The 18,937-nt window shown below is 37.6% G+C and overlaps 3 protein-coding genes across 3 annotated transcripts; 2 read left to right on the top strand and 1 right to left on the bottom strand.

Annotated features, from left to right (window-relative positions):
• The first annotated feature begins 1,638 nt into the window (after window positions 1-1,638).
• On the top strand, window positions 1,639-2,977 carry LOC141843787 (putative xyloglucan endotransglucosylase/hydrolase protein 30). Its single transcript, XM_074731817.1, has 4 exons — window positions 1,639-1,840; window positions 1,913-2,013; window positions 2,076-2,284; window positions 2,371-2,977. The coding sequence occupies exons 1-4, from the start codon at window positions 1,639-1,641 to the stop codon at window positions 2,921-2,923; spliced, it is 1,065 nt and encodes a 354-aa protein (XP_074587918.1). The 3' UTR covers window positions 2,924-2,977.
• A 3,715-nt stretch (window positions 2,978-6,692) lies between these two features.
• On the top strand, window positions 6,693-7,875 carry LOC141844597 (uncharacterized). The gene is made up of 2 exons (XM_074732642.1): window positions 6,693-6,770; window positions 6,893-7,875. The coding sequence occupies exons 1-2, from the start codon at window positions 6,704-6,706 to the stop codon at window positions 7,852-7,854; spliced, it is 1,029 nt and encodes a 342-aa protein (XP_074588743.1). The 5' UTR covers window positions 6,693-6,703; the 3' UTR covers window positions 7,855-7,875.
• Window positions 7,876-8,046: 171 nt separating this feature from the next.
• LOC141844419 (myb-related protein Zm1-like) lies at window positions 8,047-8,819 on the bottom strand. The gene is made up of 3 exons (XM_074732478.1): window positions 8,681-8,819; window positions 8,465-8,594; window positions 8,047-8,389 (listed from the first exon to the last, which is right to left on the bottom strand). The coding sequence occupies exons 1-3, from the start codon at window positions 8,817-8,819 to the stop codon at window positions 8,047-8,049; spliced, it is 612 nt and encodes a 203-aa protein (XP_074588579.1).
• Window positions 8,820-18,937: the final 10,118 nt, after the last annotated feature.

Raw genomic sequence — 18,937 nt, 5'->3', positions numbered from 1 at the left:
AATTTTAGGTTATAAAAACTTATAAATTTTAATAAAAAAATTAAGAAAGAAATAAATTTATAATTACATTTTATTTAAATAAATAAATATATTATAAATTATTCATCAATATTAATGTTCAATTTTTTTTACATATAAACTTGATATATATGAGTCAGTCATGTCATTGATGGACCAAGAACAATCATATTATTGGTGAGTATATCTTGACACTGCATGGGCTATAGCTACATTTAGAGCTACGTTGTAGCATTCAACCATTCAGGCCTAAGAGGGCCTACCTAAATTGATTTGATCTATCGAGCCCAATGACCATAGAAATACATATTCGATGAGTGTTAAGAGCAATCACGTTAAATTTAATTAGTTGTTTTTTTTACACGAACATCAACTATCAAGTTGAAGTGAGGTGTCTTCGCGAAGATAATGCCCTACAAAGGTCAATTTTAACTTCTCGATTTACCTCTTTACAGATAGTCATGAGACCGACCGTATGGGACTGTTGAGCGACGGATTCCACCTTTATTGAAGATGTGAGATGTCTTAAATTCGATTTCTGCATATGGTGTTGCTATAAAAGATCATGAGATTGATCTCAATGCATACGGAATGCCTCATTGGCTCACTGAATAAGTCGGGATGCCGTCAAACTTAGATTTACGGATGTGAATCACATGGCAGGCTACTGAGCTTGGAGCTTCCGGATGAAGTTCCGGCAGCATCGATGTGAGATCACGACTGCGATCACCCAAAACCTAGACAGAGGAGGGAAGTACATATAGCGCTAAATCTCGCTAATCATGGATTTTTTTGTAGCAGCTCTAGATCATGGAGCCAGGAAGTTGGTTGGAGGAGTAAAGTAGAGGACAAGTTTGATCCGACCATGTACAAGGAAGTGAACATGGCAAATCAAAAAGAGAGAGAGAGAGAGAGAGAGAGAGAGAAAGAAAGAAACAAAAGAAAGCCCAATGTCCGTTGCAAGTGAAGTGTCACAAGGAGTTCAGTAGTTGGAATGTCCTTCGCAAACTCGTCCACTCTTCTTACTTAAAAACACAACTTTCCATTCTCTGCCCTTCGTAATCAAGCACCTCCTCATTAAAACAACTCGAGGCTCAATTAATAACAAATTTCTCGATGATCATCGATCAGTTTTATGGGCAAAAGGAGTGTGACGACAGTTGGGACAACGACGAGCTAGCTACTGAACAGAAAGAAGTTAGCCGATTGATCATCGTACGTCAGGCTTCACCTAAAGCGACTTTGCAATTGCATAATATAATTAATTAATTAATTAATTAAAGGGCGTACATAGCACGTAAACACTGTGAGAGCTCTGCTCTCTTTTAATTCAATGAAGTCGTTCAACCAGAGCTGGTTTGATCGAATGAGCTGTGTTCATCGGACGATCGGCCGGAAGGAATCGGCAATTGTTTAATTAATTGGAGGTCAAAACAATGGATTAGTTGTACTGGCCTTATTCGCAATATAATTGATATATATATATAATTAGTTTTATATATCTCAAACTTTTGCTCATTAATTTAATCCTCCAATCGAGGATTATCAATTAATCCAGCTAGCTAGCCTTTATAATCCTCCAATCGAGGATAGCTAGGGAGGGAGGGAATAGTTGGAGTGATGGCGGCGACCACCACCACCGGCGCGATTACAGCTTTTTTCTTCGTCTTCCTGTTCTCCACGGCGGCGGCGGCGGCGTCGCCGCCGTTCAACGTGCCCACGGTGAGCTTCAGCCAGGGCTTCGCCCACCTCTTCGGCAACGACAACCTCGTGCGCGCCGCCGACGACCGGAGCGCGCGTCTCACTCTCAACCGCTACTCTGGTAATTAATTAATTAATTAATTGCGAGTACGTAGCTAGTAATTCATCGAATTCGTTTTTACTGAATTAACAGGGTCGGGATTCATCTCCACGGAGCTTTATGATCACGGATTCTTCAGCGCATCCGTCAAGCTGCCTAAAGATTTCACCGCCGGCGTCGTCGTCGCCTTCTATGTACGCCTATAATTGATAAATTCTTCAGCATCCTCTCAATTATGATGAAATTAAACTTGCAGACTTCGAACGGTGACATATTTCCGAGGACGCACGACGAGCTGGACTTCGAGTTTTTAGGCAACGTCGAGGACAAGGACTGGCGGATCCAGACCAACATCTACGGCAACGGCAGCACCGCCCGCGGCCGGGAAGAGCGCTACCTCGTCCCCTTCGACCCCACCGAGGAGGCCCACAGCTACTCCATCTTGTGGACTCCCGACTACATCATGTATGAGTCGACCGTTGCATTTGCTTTCGAATGCCATGCATGTAATTCAATTAAATCGATCGATTCCGATATTTATTTCTTCTCAGATTCTACATCGACGACGTGCCGATCAGGGAGGTGGTGCGGACGGAGGCGATGGGCGGCGACTTCCCGTCGAAGCCGATGTCAGTGTACGCCACCATCTGGGACGGCAGCTCCTGGGCCACGGCCTACGGCCGGATCAAGATCAACTACGAGTACGAGCCGTTCGTGTCGGAGTTCGCCGATTTGGTCCTCCATGGCTGCCCGGTGGACCCCATCCAGAAGGCCGTGGAGGCGGCGGACCGCTGCGCGGAGTCGGTGGAGGAGCTCATGTCCGCCGACTTCGCCCTGCTCACGCCGCGGAAGCGCGCTGCCATGCGCCGCTTCCGCGAGCGCTACATGATCTACTGCTTCTGCTACGACCAGCATCGCTACGGCAACGTCACCTTCCCGGACTGCGACTACGCCTCGCCGGAGCACACCCGGTTCGGCGAGTGGGGCGACAACAAGGTCCCGCCCGTGGAGATCCGCAGCAGGCCGCTCTCGAGTCGGCGTAGCCGGAGAAGCCCAGCCCCGTACTCATCCCCGCCGGCGGCGACGACATCCTGGATTGATTAATTTGGCAATTGACATAATTTAAATTACATTTAGTTCGAGCTGTAATTTCTAGGATAGAATTTCCTTTCCTGATTCTTTGAAGATGTAATAAATGATTTCTGTAAATGTTGTACTTGTTCTTGTTCTTGTGTTCTTGTTCTTGTTCTTGTGTGTCATTGTGCAACAAATGAAACGAAAAGCCGATTTTTATTTTTTATTTTTTAAAAAAATTGATTTTGAGTGGTTTTGGTAGAATCGACTGATACGTGCTGTTGTTGGGCCCTCGTTTGGTACGGTGCGTTATGACTTTTCCTTAAAGATGTCGATGAATCGCGGTTAAGTGTATACGTGTAGTTTGGTCAGATTGAGCTGTGTCAGCTACTGTGGACCGTGCTTATCCTGGCAAATGGGACCGTGCTGGCTAAAGCCCGTGCACGAACCGGGTAGACATGGACCGTCGACGTAATATAAACCAATAGTTACCCATTTGATTTTTGATTTTTTCTTTTTTTTTTTTTTAAATGTTTTTTTCTCTGCAAAATGATATTTTTAATTACTTAATAACCTCGTCCCAGATTAGCAGAGCATATTTATGTGACGCCACAATATATACTAGCTAACAGATCATGTATTTCAAAACCCTGAGCTAAGTCAGCACGTCAAACTCCATCAGCTAAGTTGAGCTCAGTTCTCCGTCAGCACGTCAATACATGAACTCCATCAGCTAAGTTGACCGCCGTATGTGCTTTTCGATTTACCCTGTTCTCCGAGTTCTTTAGTATGAGTTTAGTAGACTGCAGATTTTTTTCACGACAATTATTATTGTTCATGCGGCTATTGACTACAGGCAGACACTACATCATCCAGACAACTATAATTAATGATCGGCTAACTGAGATTAATGAGGATATTAATGATTGAACGATTAATTCATAGTGATCGTAGTCACGATATTTGTAGGTAATTTCACATCCAATACCTATATGGGGCTCACACACTGTCTCTCTGTGTGGATATTTTTTATTACTTGATGTGGAGGTAAATAAACGTTCATGTGGCAAGTCCTTTACTTGGACAATAGAGAATCTACGTAGGAGATCTCCTCGTCTGGTCAATATAGTGGTCGTGTGATAAAATTCAGGACTTGATCAATATAGATTCCACGGGACGTGTCAATAGTCTCCAACCGACTGAGTCGAGCCGACTTCTCGATCTCCAGACACTACAAAATTAAAGATAATTTACGACGAATTTTACGACGAAAATAAAAAAAATTCATCGCAAAATCATTTGGCAATGAATTTTACGACAAAAATTTTTTCGTGGGTAATAATTCGTTGTAAAATTCTGCGACGAAAAAATATTGATTCATTGCAAATTTTACAACGAACAAATTTTTTATCACCAAATTTGTCACTATTTTACGATGAAAATATTTTCGTCGTAAATTTCACTATTTGTTACTTGCGACAAAAATTTTGTTTCGTCGCAATTTTTATGACGAATATTTATTTTCGTCGCCAATATTGCGATGAAAACTGATTTCGTTGCAATAGAAACGCTACAGGGAAAGCCAAACTTGGCTAAGAAAATAATTTTCGTCGTCAAATTTGACGACAAAAACCCTTATTTTGTCTCCAAATTTGGCGATGAAATTCTATTTTTATTGCCAAATTGGCGATGAAAATTATTTTTGTTGCCAATGTTTTGATAGCATAGTAAATTACGATACTTTTGCGACAAATCTATTTTCGTCGCAAATCATTAAAATTTTTCACAGCTTCATTCCATTCGATTCTAATATGAATCCTGTTTATATATATCACAACCACTTTATTCCATTCCATTCTTTATATAAACCACAACCAGCCAATCATATCCTAACAAACAAACACATCCTAACAAACAAACAACATATTAATAACAACAACTAATAAAACATTAACATTAATGAAACATAAGATCAAAACAGCCAACATCATCCTCAAAACATATAACAAATTGGTCGGTGAATAGAAGGGTCCGAATCGATTGATGGGATTAATCAATCAATTAGTGTTAAGCAATCGATTGATGCAATCAATTGCTTGACCTTGGCCAGAATCGATTGACCAATTCGACTGGGAGCTACCAATCAATTGGTCAAGCAAAATAGTCATTTTGCAGGTTTAAACGATCGGATCCGATATGACAATCGATTGGTAAATAAGGTCAATCGATTGGTAAAAGGAAACCAACTTGATTACAACCCTAGAAAAGGGATTTCATGATCATTTGAAGGAGCTAGTTCTTGAAGATTCTGAGGCAAAATGTTGTTGCATTTTTGGATCAATAAGAGGTTATTCTCAACAACAAGAAAGCATCTAAAGTAAAATTTCATTTATAAAGTTGTTTCTCTTTTATTTGTATTTATAATTCTATTTTTTATTGTATTAATTGTTGTGTTTTGTTAAGAACAAGATTGTAAAAGGCTTCTCTGCCTCCGAAAGATGTCTAAAAATGAGGAGTTCATAGTTGAAAGAAATCGTAGGAGTGCATGGACCTTTGGATTAGTCGCCTTAAAGAGATGGATACCAAATAAAACCAAAGTGTTGTGCATGTGACATCAAGATTGATTCAAGAATTCCACTATGCAATCAAATGACGAGCACAAAATCAAACGGAAAAGCGATCGAAATTATTCATCCCCTCTATCTCGCATGGGTCGGATGGTTGCAATTTTCGTGCCAACTGTATGTGTGTGTGTGCCAATACTGCAGCTCACATCTTTAACTTTCATAAACTTCACATTTGTTTCCCTACATCCTCTTTCTGCCATTGTGTCCATGTAATTTCAGTGTTGCCCATACCCTCAATATATACATGAGGTTCTTCCTCTATTAATGAATAGCTATTGTCCAACATTTGTATCATTAGTGCCTAAGCTTGTGCAACCTCGTTTTTGTGAGATCTTTTTTTATTTCGTTATTTAGAAATAAAAAATTTATAAGTTTGTCACCGGCAAAAGATAACATAGTTTGAGCAATAATTATCCTGTATTTTATGATTTTATATATATGCTAAAAAAGATGACCAATTTTACTAAAATATTTATTAAAAAATCTTATAGTTCTTACATTAGGCACTCTTTCATCATCTTTAGGTCACGTTCAAATGGTTAAGACTTGACTTTGATGCTTCAAATGCGATTAAGGTTATCTAAAAGTATTCTCATTTTTGTCTCTCACGTGTGAATAACTTGGGGTTCATCTTCGACTTTGGTGTTTGTTACTACTTATTTGACATGACGTGGAGTGAAAATTGAACTTGATTCTATTGAATCTGTTGATAATGTTAACTACCTTCAAGTCTCTTCCCCTTGAGCCGACTTGAGATTAACTCTTAAGAGATCAAACCTGAGTTTGTTGGATGTGCTGAGACATAAATATAAAATCGATTAAGATCATTACTTGTGATCCCATAAGATCTAACGTTTAAATCTTGATAGAAAAAATGTTCAAACTATTCAAATTGTGTGGGTAAGTTCATTAAAAATATAAAAAATATTATATATATAAACAAGTATAATATGTATTCTCAGCACTTTCTTCGCAAGGGTTCAACGCTACTTTTCGACAAAATAAGAAAGCTATTCTCAGCGCACAACGGTCGTATTACCGTTGCACACCTCCAATTTCAAATGTATTTAAAACCGTCTCTTCATCCCTTTTCTTCTTCCCACACCGCGCTTCTCTCCTTTTCTTTGTTCTTCGGCAGTTCTTGAATCGCTCTCGCTGCCCCAGTTCCCTCTTCGTTACTGCAATGGAGACTCCATCATCTGTGAGAAGAATCACAAGATCGCATGCCGCCGTCGCCTCCGCCAAATCCCGTGAGCTAAACCTACCTTTCCGTTTCTTTCTTCCAATTGATTTCAATTTGGGAACGAGCAATTGGTTTCGATTTGGGAACGAGATTTTTTTTTGTTTTATTTGATCGAAACTTTTTATCCAGAGATGTGCAAGCAAGACGATTCTTTGCATCGTGGGAGATCCAGAAACGGCGGCGAGCGCCCGGCGCTTCTCAACGTCACCAACGAATCCCCCGTCGTTGGGCTCGCCTCCGGAGGCTTCCTCCTGGCGGATAAGACTCCGTCGGCGGCGTCGGCGAAGAGCCGTGTCCTAGCCGGAAGGGGGACTCCAGGATCGGGCGAAGAAGTGCTCCGCGGGCAGGTGCGGACGCTGCTGCAAAAGGTCGAGGAGGAAGCAGAGCATCCCACCTTCGCATTAGGGAGACTCCATCGTCCGCCGCCGCCGGTGCCTCCGTTCCCTGCATTCTTGGGCATTGTTAAATCTCCGCTGGAGTTGCTTGCTCCGACGCCGGCCAACACGCCGCAGCTTCCTGGTGATGGAGATTTCACGCTAATGGAGACAACAATCGCTTCACCTCGCATTCTTTCGCAAAATGATCACCAAGATTTCCAGGAAGAGCAGATACTCATTGCTCAAGAATGCCAGCTCAACCGGGCGCTGACATTTGATTCGCCGGAAAAGTCGGACTTGTCTGATGACATGTCGATGATCTCATCGTCGTTGACGTATGAATGCGACAGCATCTGCCCCGAGAAGTCCCGTGAGGACGACAACTCCTCCGCCTGGTCCACTCAGGTTAACGTCAGCACCAACTCCGACAGCGACGACGAAGATGTCGAGGTAGGAGAAGAAGGAAACCAAGAGGAATCGCTGGATGACTTGTGCGAAGGTCTGAATAAGATGTGGGTGGAGGACGAGAAGCCAAGATTGCCGGCGTTCGCCGGGAAGCATACAAGATTCTTGTACAACAGCGAGGACGAAATCGAAGGAGAAGAGGTAGTGGGTGAACGGAAGGCTGTTTCGCCGAGCGTAGTAGTGTTAAAGGGGCTGCCCGTGCCGGAAGGGACGCACCTTCGTTTCCAGGAGGAAGACGAAGAGGAATAGAAGCAACAACAATTGGCTTTCTTTCTGTGACACCGCTTTTTTCCTTTTTTCCTTTTGGAAGCAACATTTTCTACTTCCTGCTGTGTTCTGTTCATTTCAATTTTCATCATTGTGTTCGGTCAATGGATTGAAAACAAATTCTACAAACTGCGATCTGTTCTTCGTGAACAAATTGACATCGTATCCCTCATCTCACTTGCTGAACACAAGCTCCTTCTCCAACTCCTCCAACCACTCTAAAAGCCTATTGTCCCCGTCAAAAATTTCATCTTCCATTACAAGTTCATCGCTGATCATGTTCAAGAAGAACTCTGCGTCAGCATTTTGATTCGCCTCCAAGAATCCCGAGGAAGAAGAGCACGACGGGATCATATCCGTGGAGCTATGCGAGTCCTCAACTACTTTGACAGCCGATCTCTCCTCCTCCTCCTCCTCTTCCTCGTGGTATCGCAATCGCTTCTTCAAGTGTGTGTTCCAAACGTTCTTGATCTCGTTGTCTGTTCTTCCAGGTAGGCACGCTGCAATTCTTGACCATCTATCGTTCCATACGTACGGCGAAGTCAATTTAGCCCAGTAAATTAATTCATGATTCAAGCAGTGCAACACTCACTTGTTTCCCAGCAACTTATGGAGCTCGATGATGGTCTCCTCTTCTTCCTTGCTAAAGTTGCCGCGCTTAATATCTGGCCGGAGATAGTTGATCCACCTCAACCGGCAGCTCTTGCCGCACCGCAGCAACCCTAAGGGATCAACAATAATTACTTGAAGATTTGTTTCTTATTATATTTATTGACGGAAATTAAGAGGCAGGGGAGTGAAAATTCACCGGCGAGCTTGGGAAGAGCGCGCCAATTTCCATGGCCGTGCTTGTTGATGAAAGCTATGAGTCGCAAGTCCTCTTCCGGCGTCCATGAGCCTTTGTTCAAGCCGACCTTGGCGCAGCACGGAGCTCGGCCTCGACCCATCCCTTTCTTCAGACTTAGAGCTCTTGCGAACAATCAGGGGGATGAGGCAAGGTATTTATCAGGTACAAGGGGGTATTCCGCCACCACCACGAGTGATTAATTAATTCCATATGTTTAATTTCAAATTTTGCGTGCTGGTGGTGCCCCCCAAGTGATGTTTGAGTTGTTAAACAAGGTTCGAATCTTGGCGAAATCAGACAATATCCTTCTGCGTCGTGATCAATTGTAGTTTCTCGATTTACCTCCTCACAGATGGTCGTAGGACCGACCATGTGAGGCTGTTAAGATGACCGACCGTATGACGAATTTCACATTTAAAGTTTTATAAAAAATTTTGTATTCTATTTTTTAAATTATCGACTCACGATGTCTTTTTTTTTTAAAACATCAAATTTCCAAAGGGTGCATATAAAGTTTCTAAATTTCCAAAAGATACACTAAAGTTTACACACCTTATTCTCATTTAACCCATTTACTAACTGTTGGCCTCTAATTTATATAGTAACAATTTTATATATATATATATATATATATATATATATATATATATATATATATATATATATAGGAATTTACTACGCTGTGGTCCGTATCCTGCGCGACCCGTACACACTCCTCCGACCCCTCGTCACTGTCGCCGCCGGTCTCCGACCGTCGATCGCCCCGGGCAAGATGGAAGCGCGACCGCGACCTCCGGCATCGAATTTCGACGGATAGTACTGCCGACGAATTTGGCCGGCAATCGCGATTTTCGGCCGAATTCGGTCGGAGACCGGCCGAGGAAGGATCGCCCGACGCCGGCGGTACTATCCGGTCGGAATCCGGTGCCGAGTGGTGCACCCGATTTTCGACCGAATTCGGCGCGTCCGGCCAATCTGGTGCGCGCCTGTCCGGCGGTCGGCGGTGACCGGACGAGGCGGCGATGGCGGGAGTGGGATGGTGCGCAGGAGTCGCGGATGGGGGTGGCGAGCGGCTGATTCCGGTCAAATTCGTCAGATTCCGACCACTATCCGGTCGGAATCCGACGTCGGGATGTGCGCCGGTGAGCTGCGGGTCCATCGGGCATGATGCGACGGGCGACGGTGGCCAGACGACGATACGACAGCGGTTGGAGCCGGGCTGGGTCGGGTGGGAGCGCACGAGGAGGACCGCAGAGTAGCATTTCTCTCTCTATATATATAATCAACTCTGGATTAGACTAACATATTTTTTATCATCATGTCTAATCGATGAATTTTATTTGATTTCAATCTCATTTTAAATTAGCACTTTCACTTTGTGTTTTATGATTTGGTTTGTTTATTTATTTATTTTATAAAAAATCTAAACTATAAAATTTATATAGATAATAATAATTAAAAAATTTAGGACGAGCAATAGTCCAAGACAGACCTAATGTAAAAAAATTAAAGTAGCCACATCTTTGGTCGGTCCGGTCCCATGGAAGTTTCCCACCGATGGGAAGCGCATACGGCGACCAATCCAGATGCCCAGCATCCTTTGATTGCGTTCCCCATTTACAAGCTGGGGATCGAACCGCGGGTCAAACACCATACCATAGTAGTGCTAGTATTTAAAAACAAGCACCACAACTTAAACATTAATATTGTTGTAGTGTTAATTTTTAAAAATAGTAAAGAATGACATATTTAGACTTCGGAGCACCGTAGAAACTCACATGAGTTGGAATGAGTCCAATTGAAGTTTTTTAGGTCTATCAATGAGTTTTGGTCGAAACTCATTAATGCACATAGAAGATTTAAATTTTTAAAAAGTTGATATGTAATGACATAGGGTAGTATAGTGAAGATATTTATGATGTTCATACCTGGTTCTGACATCTCTATGATAAATTATGTGTATATGTTAATTGCCTTAAAGTTATAAACTTTGAAAATCTTTTGATTATTATTGTTAATGACTTCCAGATGCATATATATATATATATATACTCTGGGGCACTTAAAAAACCTGTAGCACTTGGAATGTATTTGATCGAAGTTCTTTAGGTCCCATCAATAATTTTAACTAACACCCATTGATGGACCTAAAAGATTTAAATTTTTAAAAAGTTGACATATAATGGAAGAGGGTAGTGTAGTGAATGTATTTATAGTGTCCATACCTAGTTCCTGACATCCCTACAATAAATTATGTGTATGTGTCATTTACTTTAAAATCATAAATTAATTATGTGTATGTGTCAATTACTTTAACATCATAAATTTTGAAAATCTTTTGATTACTATTATTAATGAATTTAAATCGATATCTTTAGAACATATAAAACACTTCATAAACCCGTAGCACATGGAATGAGTCCGATCGAAGCTCTTTAGGTTCATCAATGAGTTTAACCGAAACTTATTGATGGACTTAAGAGATTTGAATTTTTAAAAAGTTGACATGTAATGAATGGCGGAGCCAAGAATTTCGTAGCCTCCGGGCTAATTCCGAATGGATCGAAAGCCCCCGGGCTATTTCCCTCTTTTACATATAATTTTTATTTTCTCTATAGTAATTCAAACTATAATTCCCTTTTAACTTTTTTGGACCCCCGGGCTAGAGCCCAGGTAGATTAATACCTGGCTCCGCCCGTGATGTAATGACAGAGGGTATTATAGTGAATGTATTTATGTTATCCATACTTAGTTCTGACATCCCTACGATAAGTTGTGTAAGTGCCAATTGCCAAGACGATGATAAAATTGTTTAGAGCGTTCAAAAAGACTTTAAACAATATTTTTTGGGTTCAAAACATGGATTCCACCTAATAACAAATGTAGATATCTAAAGGAGTTTCAATTTAACGTATAGAATGTCCACCTAATAACAAATGTAGATTCTTCCATTATATGTTAACTTTTCAAAAATCCAAATCTCCTAAGGGGTTTCAATCAAAATCCATTGATGCTTCAATTTAACCTATGAATTTCTGAAGTACTCTGGATTTCAAATATGTCATTCTTTACTACTTTTAAAAAATTAACACTACACTAATCTTGTGTTTAGGGATGTCAAACACTAGAATCACTCACAGCACAACAACTTAAACATTAATTAGCATTGTTGTACTGGGTTTTAAACACCAGTACCATAATAATATTGATTTTTAAACAATAACACTAAAATAATATTGATATTTAAATTGTAATGTTGATTTTTAAAAATCAACATCAAAATAATTTTTTATTATCTTTATTAATAAAATCAATTTTTATTATTAATTTTATTTTATTATTTTACATGTATTAAAAAATAAAAATATATTTTTAATTTTTTTATTAATCTTTTTATTTTTTTAAATTTTAAAATTGAAATTAAAATTAAAAATAAAAAAATTTAGAGGAAGAGGAGAGAGAATAAAATAAAGATGTTGGATGTAAAAAAAACACAAAGGAGAGGAAAAAAATCAGCTATTGATAAGAAAGGTAAAATGAAAATTAAATGTGTCGTTTAGAACAATGAAATCTAAATGCATATATTTATATATATTCGAAAATTTTAACGGCGTCCTTTAAGAATGTTTTTTTAAAATATGTCGTTTAGAACGTTTCTTTCATTGTACGGCTTCCTCCGTCCTTTGTCCGATTAATGATTGCTCAAATAGGTGGTTGCCCTGCTTGTAAAATCATCGCCTAAAAAACGTTGGCAAATAGCTAGTGCATGAGAAAGGTACCTTATTTGAGTATTTGAAAATTTTAAATGCCAGATATTTTAATTTGATTAATATATTTTTTATTTTTAAAATTATTTTTATTTTTTATATTACAATTCATAATTGCTAGCTATGATATAAACATTTCAACTCTATTAAACTAATAAATTATATTATAATAATTCATAGCTGCTATTATAATATAAATATTTATTTTAATCAATTAATTAATATTATATTATAACATAGATCAATATCACATTATAGCAGTTAAGAATAACTATTATATTATTGATTATTTATTTATAATTAATATTAGTTAATATTATATTATAATAATTATGAAATTATAATATTATAATTATATAATTATAACTGTTATAATTTTATAAATATTATAATTATATAATAGTTACAAAATCGTAATGATTATAATTAAAGTAGCAATTATAATAACATACAAAATAAGCATAATTTTAAAATATAAAATATATAATATGAGATGAGACGTGTCTTTTTGATAATAAATGAAATAGAGACGTTTAATTATTTAAAAAAGCATTTATTTTTTGATTTCGTGTTGACCTTACTTAAGTGTAAATCTACTCACCAACTGCTCCATGTTAGGAAATAGACAAGCGAAAAGAAAAGCTGATTAAATGACATCAACGTTCAGATTGAAAACAAAATATCAATTATGTGGCCACGTTTTATCTAATTCTCTTTTGTTTTTTTTTAAAAAAGTTGTGTTCGGTATATATCTTTTCTGCAAAGATAATAATTACAAATCAATATTTCTCACCTAAAAAATCATTTTTCTCCATTAAAGAATTGAAATTCTCTATATATAATCAAGCAAACGTTTTCCTGACGTCAGTCACACGAGCGCATCTTTTTATTTCTTTTAAACTTTTTGTTTGTTCAATGTTTCAACTAAGCCTTTCAACATCCTCTTTTCCATCGAATCTCTTTGTATCTTGTGGAAACTGAGATCTGAACCCCAAATCCACTGATTTTTCTAAAGTTCATATCATTTTGACTTGCATGTTAAATGTTCTTCTCCCTTTAGTTTGTATGTTTTTGGCACTTAAAAGTTAAAATGCATCTGAACATCCTAGAAACACTCTGAGCATTTCTGGTGGTCTGAAAACAAAACAGGTTTAGTGAGAAAAAATTAGTGTTACCTACAAGTTTGATAGAAAAACTTTTGAAATGTTACACTAACTCAACGTTGCTTTATGTGTTCTTGTAGACTTTTGTAGCTAGCACTCAAACTACGACCACCTTTATTCTCAGTTCTCACAGCTACAATATTCTGTTTACTGATCGTTGATAGTTTAACTAATCTTTTGACAAGGACAATATAATTAATGCCTATTCAAGACATTGACACCCACATTTATATTTTAAATAATGTGGAAAGCAATAGTTGTGATCAATTTCATCAACTCCTCCACAACCAATACTGAAAATAGTAATGCCTATTCTTGACACCCCCGGGGTATAACTGAGTTGGTTACGACGCAGCAGATTTGCAGAAGAGGGCAAGGGTTCGAATCCTGGCAAAGCCAGGCAATACCCTCCTGCGTCGTGACCAACTGCAGTTTCTCGATTTACCTCCTCATAAATGGTCGTGGGACCGCTAAGGTGGCAGATTCCACCTTTTACAGAAGAAAAAGAAAATAATATTACTAAATAATTAAATGTTATCATTAATACTTCTCCTTTTTAACAATCCATCAAGACTGAGGACGATCGCTTGATTTCAATCTCTATTTGAATTCATTCCTCATTTAAATCCATGAATTAGTTCTACTTCATCCAAAATCTTGGAAAAACTCTACACTTCTTCTCTTCAGCCTCGTCAACCTCTCGAGCTTTCAATGTGCCCAGCAGTTGGTAAAGTCCTAGGCTTCTTCTATGTAGCATTGACGATTTTTCAAGCAAATAATCCATTCAGTAGGTGGTAGGAATCTTAAGTTTCTTCTCTATAAATGTTTCTTTATTTGTGATTTTAAGTCCTTTTGACTATCAAGGTGTTTTAGTCAAAACATCTTGATAACAAAAAAAAAAATGAAATCATATCATACGACCATTTCATTTAATTATAATAGTCTCATGATAGTATATTTTTTTATCATGATTTTGGGCTCTCTTTTAATCATGATTTTGATACTTAGGAGTCATTAAGGTACTCTAGCCAAAATACCTTTATAGCTAAGAAGAGTTTCTGTCGTATAGATGTTGTAAATATGAATTCTAAAATGATCTTATGAACTCAACTAAATAGAAAACATATAAAATCTAGTATCATCGAAACTTACAACACAAATTCAATCTCACAAAAGTAGATGATGAACCTAAATGCAATGAAATCGCCATTGTTTTTGCATCATCTATGAAATCTAGATCTTGTGGGAGAAGAAGAACACGAGGGTTGATCTTCCGTAAGGATTAGGATGATGACATCATACTCTTCTCATCAATGGAAAGCAAAAAGATCTTGTGATTATTACTTTATCAAGTAATGAACACTAATTCTGTTATTAGTCCATCAATAATAACATAACGGATTTATGAGTTTTTCACACATAAACTCATATCCAATAATACAAACCCTAATTACTATTAATTAGATTACTTAATAAATTTATTTTGATAATGACATAAATCCGTGTATTATAAACAACATGTGCTACATATGATTTGTATACAACACACGAGTAATATTAGTTGACGTCAACGATACCAAACTTTATGGGTAAATAATACCCCTGTAAAATAATCTAGTCTATTAACTCTATTAGTATAGGACTAAAGAGATTATAGTTACTATAATATATAACAAGCTCCAACAATAATTACAACACAATGTCATTAATGAAATAGATCAATATGGTGATTTATAGCATAAAAAATACATGAAATGTGATTATATACATGTCAATATTCAACTAGTCCTCCTAATTATTCAAAAGAGTTGATCATATTTACAAACACTTTATGCTAAATTGCAACAATAAATCATGATATATACCTTATGATTCCAAAATAAATCTAATATTATATTTACAAATACCATATGCTAAACAATAATAGTAAATCATGATAACTTTATTTTAGAGTGTCAAAATATAATATACACAGTGGCGGATCAAGGGGGGCGAGGGCGGGCTTGAGCCCCCCCTAGATAGCGGTAGCACTTGGAGGAGGTACTAGCGCCGCCACCTCGTCCGCTACTACCTCGTCGCCGGATCCGAAATTCCAATCAATGCATCGCCCGCCTTGCGATCGGACCAGCAGCAAACGAGTGAAGCCCCTTCGAGTTCTTCAGCCCGATCGAAGAAACCAAAAGGGGATCTTGTAATTGAGATACCGAGGAGGGGGGCGGAGGGGTTTCCCTCGCCCGTATCTCCGCTGCCGACAAGCAGCAACGGCGGCGAGGAGATGAGGACGCCGGGTTCGACGAGGCTTCCGGCTCTGAGACGGCGCTGGAGCAGTTGCGGAGAGGGAAGCTATCCGCTAGCGAACTCTTCGGCGAACTCTGGACTGGAAATTGCCAAACCGCATGAAATACACGAACCAAGTGTTTGAGGATATGCCCCAGTGAAAAACTAGATTGCATTAGAAGATTAAATTTTGAAAATGTCGTGTAAAGTGAGAAAAAAAAAGAAATATTATTGTGTAGATTGTTGTGAAACGATCAATATTTTTAAAATATATGAAAAAAAATTATAAAATTTATAAAATGAAAGATATCTTTATTGATATAAAATTTTTTAAATAGAATTTAAAATAAGATAATATCTTACAATTTGTCCGTATTAAATCCACATTGTTTATAGTTTCAGCTTTTAAATGAGTTGTAATTATTGAAATGCGACACCAGAAGTTACCTTCTACGCCGAGAGCTCTCGCAGAGCTCTTTCGCAACTACTGCAGCCATTGATGTGTGGTTTGTTGGCTGCATATTCATGGAACTTATGGACCGGAAGCCTCTGTTTCCCGGAAGGGATCATACTAACCAACTAAATCTATTGATGGGGGTAATTTCCTCTCTTCTAAATTTCAGATTGTCATTTTTGCCTAGAATTTGCATGATAATTTGTCACGGTGAGTGCTGGCTCTTGCATTTTGATCCTTCCTTTATGCTCCTGTGAGTGTGTTCATTCAATTCCATTCTTGGTTTTCTCTAATTTTACTAAGCTTTCTGAGCACTCAATCATGCAGGTTATCGGCACTCCAGAAGGTTATTGGCACTCAATCCTTCCTTTCCTTGCCATCCACGTCAATCCTTCCCTCAAAAATTCCCCCATATCCACCCTACAACCATTGATCTAGTCGAAAGGAAGTTAACATTTGATCCTTGAAAGAGAATAACTAGTTTCTTACAATGTGACTTTTTCTTCAATGTGGACAAATTTCTAACCACCTGTTTAAATTCGTCTTTACTGTTGGCTTTCTTTGCATTCAATAATTATTTATTGGTATGCGCATAATTTTATATTATTTTTATTATCGTTATTAATTGTATTTTTATTTTTTATATATATTTATTATATATTAAAAAAATTGAGCCCCGGTTGAAAAATTAGTCTGGATCCGCCACTGTATAGAAATGCACTGGCGGTTAATTTTATTGTGAATGGTACACAATATACAAAAGGGTACTATCTAACAGATGGTATATATCCAGAATGGGTCACTTTCGTCAAGAGTTTTTCCTGCCCCAAGATCTGAAAAGAATGAAATTTAAGGAAAGACAAGAAGCTACAAGAAAAGATATTGAGCGAGCATTTGGAGTGTTCCAAGCTCGTTGGGCAATTATAAGAGGTCCAGGGCGACATTGGTTCATGGATAAATGTAAAGAAATCATGTATGCGTACATTATTTTACACAACATGATTGTGGAAGACGAAGGTCATGCAATATTGAGTTGGGATCGTGAAGAACAAGATACTATCACGATGAATCAGGATTCAACCACCGAATTTGCTGCATACATTCAAAAAAATTCTGAGTTACGTGATATTCAGGTGCATCATCAGCTTCGTCACGATTTAGTTGAACACATCTGGGAAACATGTCACCGTGATGAATGAATAACTAATTTATCATCTATAAAATATTTAATTACTTCAATTTTGAATTTATGAAACATTTGTATTTGTGTGTTATACTATTTCTTTTAAACTTTATACATTCTATATTATATTATTTCTAGTTAAATAAATAATATTATTAAATTAATTTTATTTAATATTAAATTAAAAAATTAGAAATTATAAATAATTTTATTTAAATATAAATTAATAAAAACGACGGGACTTATAAATATTTAGTTATGATATTTAATTATGATATTTGAAAGTGAGATAGTGATAATAGGTGGGATCCATAAATATTTGGTTTGTGGTATATTTGATTGTGAAAGTTGGGATATTTGAGGAAAGAGATATTTGATTGATGATGTGGACGTGGGAATCACAAATATTTGGATGAAATATTTAGTGGCATTGTGGATGCTCTAAACATTGAATGAGCATAAGGTTTTGTTTGAGGGGTGAGTGAAAGGGAGGTGTCTATTTTTCCCTGTTATTTGTCTTTAATTTTTAATTCTGTGTTGTCTTTAAAGCTTACACAGCCTTTCTTATTTGTAACAAGCTCCACAAATTTACTTTTTTTTCACTTATCATATGATTGCTCTAGCTCCATTATCAAGACAACATCTTGAGAAATAAGAATTGTGTCACATCATCTTCCTTATTCTCTATTAGATTTACCTCTTCATTTTTCATTTTGATTGAACCCAATGCACAAAGCTTCCATCGATGCAAAGTCTTGAGAAAGGATTTATTGTATGCAGCTTTATTCTACTTTGTAAGAGGCTATTTTCAAGACTCAAACTTGTGACTTTTAGGTCACATGACAACAACTTTATCATTGTGCCAAGACTCCCTTTCTTCTTTTATCATCATACCTCACATAATTACATCTTCTTCTTTTTCTTCCAAGGTATCTTGCAAATGCTTGATTTCTTTTATCAAACTAAGAAGGTTGCTCATCTCTCCCTTGACCATGGCCACATACTAAACCTCAGCCTCTGCCTTATCATTAGCCTCGACCCATACTAAAAACATCTCCTTTGATCTTCAAATTGGTCTTTGCTTTTAATACATGTTCTGATTGCTCTTGCTTTCCATGATTCATCATTTCTTCATGAGACTGTAATGATCTGTTTAATTCATCAACGGGCATAATCTTCAAATTGGTCTTTGCTTTTAATACATGTTCTGATTGCTCTTGCTTTCCATGATTCATCATTTCTTCATGAGACTGTAATGATCTGTTTAATTCATCAATGGGCATAATCTTCAAATCTTTGGATTCTTCAATTGCAACAATAATATAATTAAATTTTGTGCTAAGAGAACGTAGTACGTTCTCAATTACGCAAATG

The sequence above is a fragment of the Curcuma longa genome, chromosome 13, assembly GCF_044706935.1.
Source record: "Curcuma longa cultivar G26 ecotype Majalengka, Jawa Barat chromosome 13, ITB_CL_G26_1.1, whole genome shotgun sequence".
Taxonomy (NCBI): domain Eukaryota; kingdom Viridiplantae; phylum Streptophyta; class Magnoliopsida; order Zingiberales; family Zingiberaceae; genus Curcuma; species Curcuma longa.
This window is presented reverse-complemented; position numbering and strand designations above follow the sequence as displayed.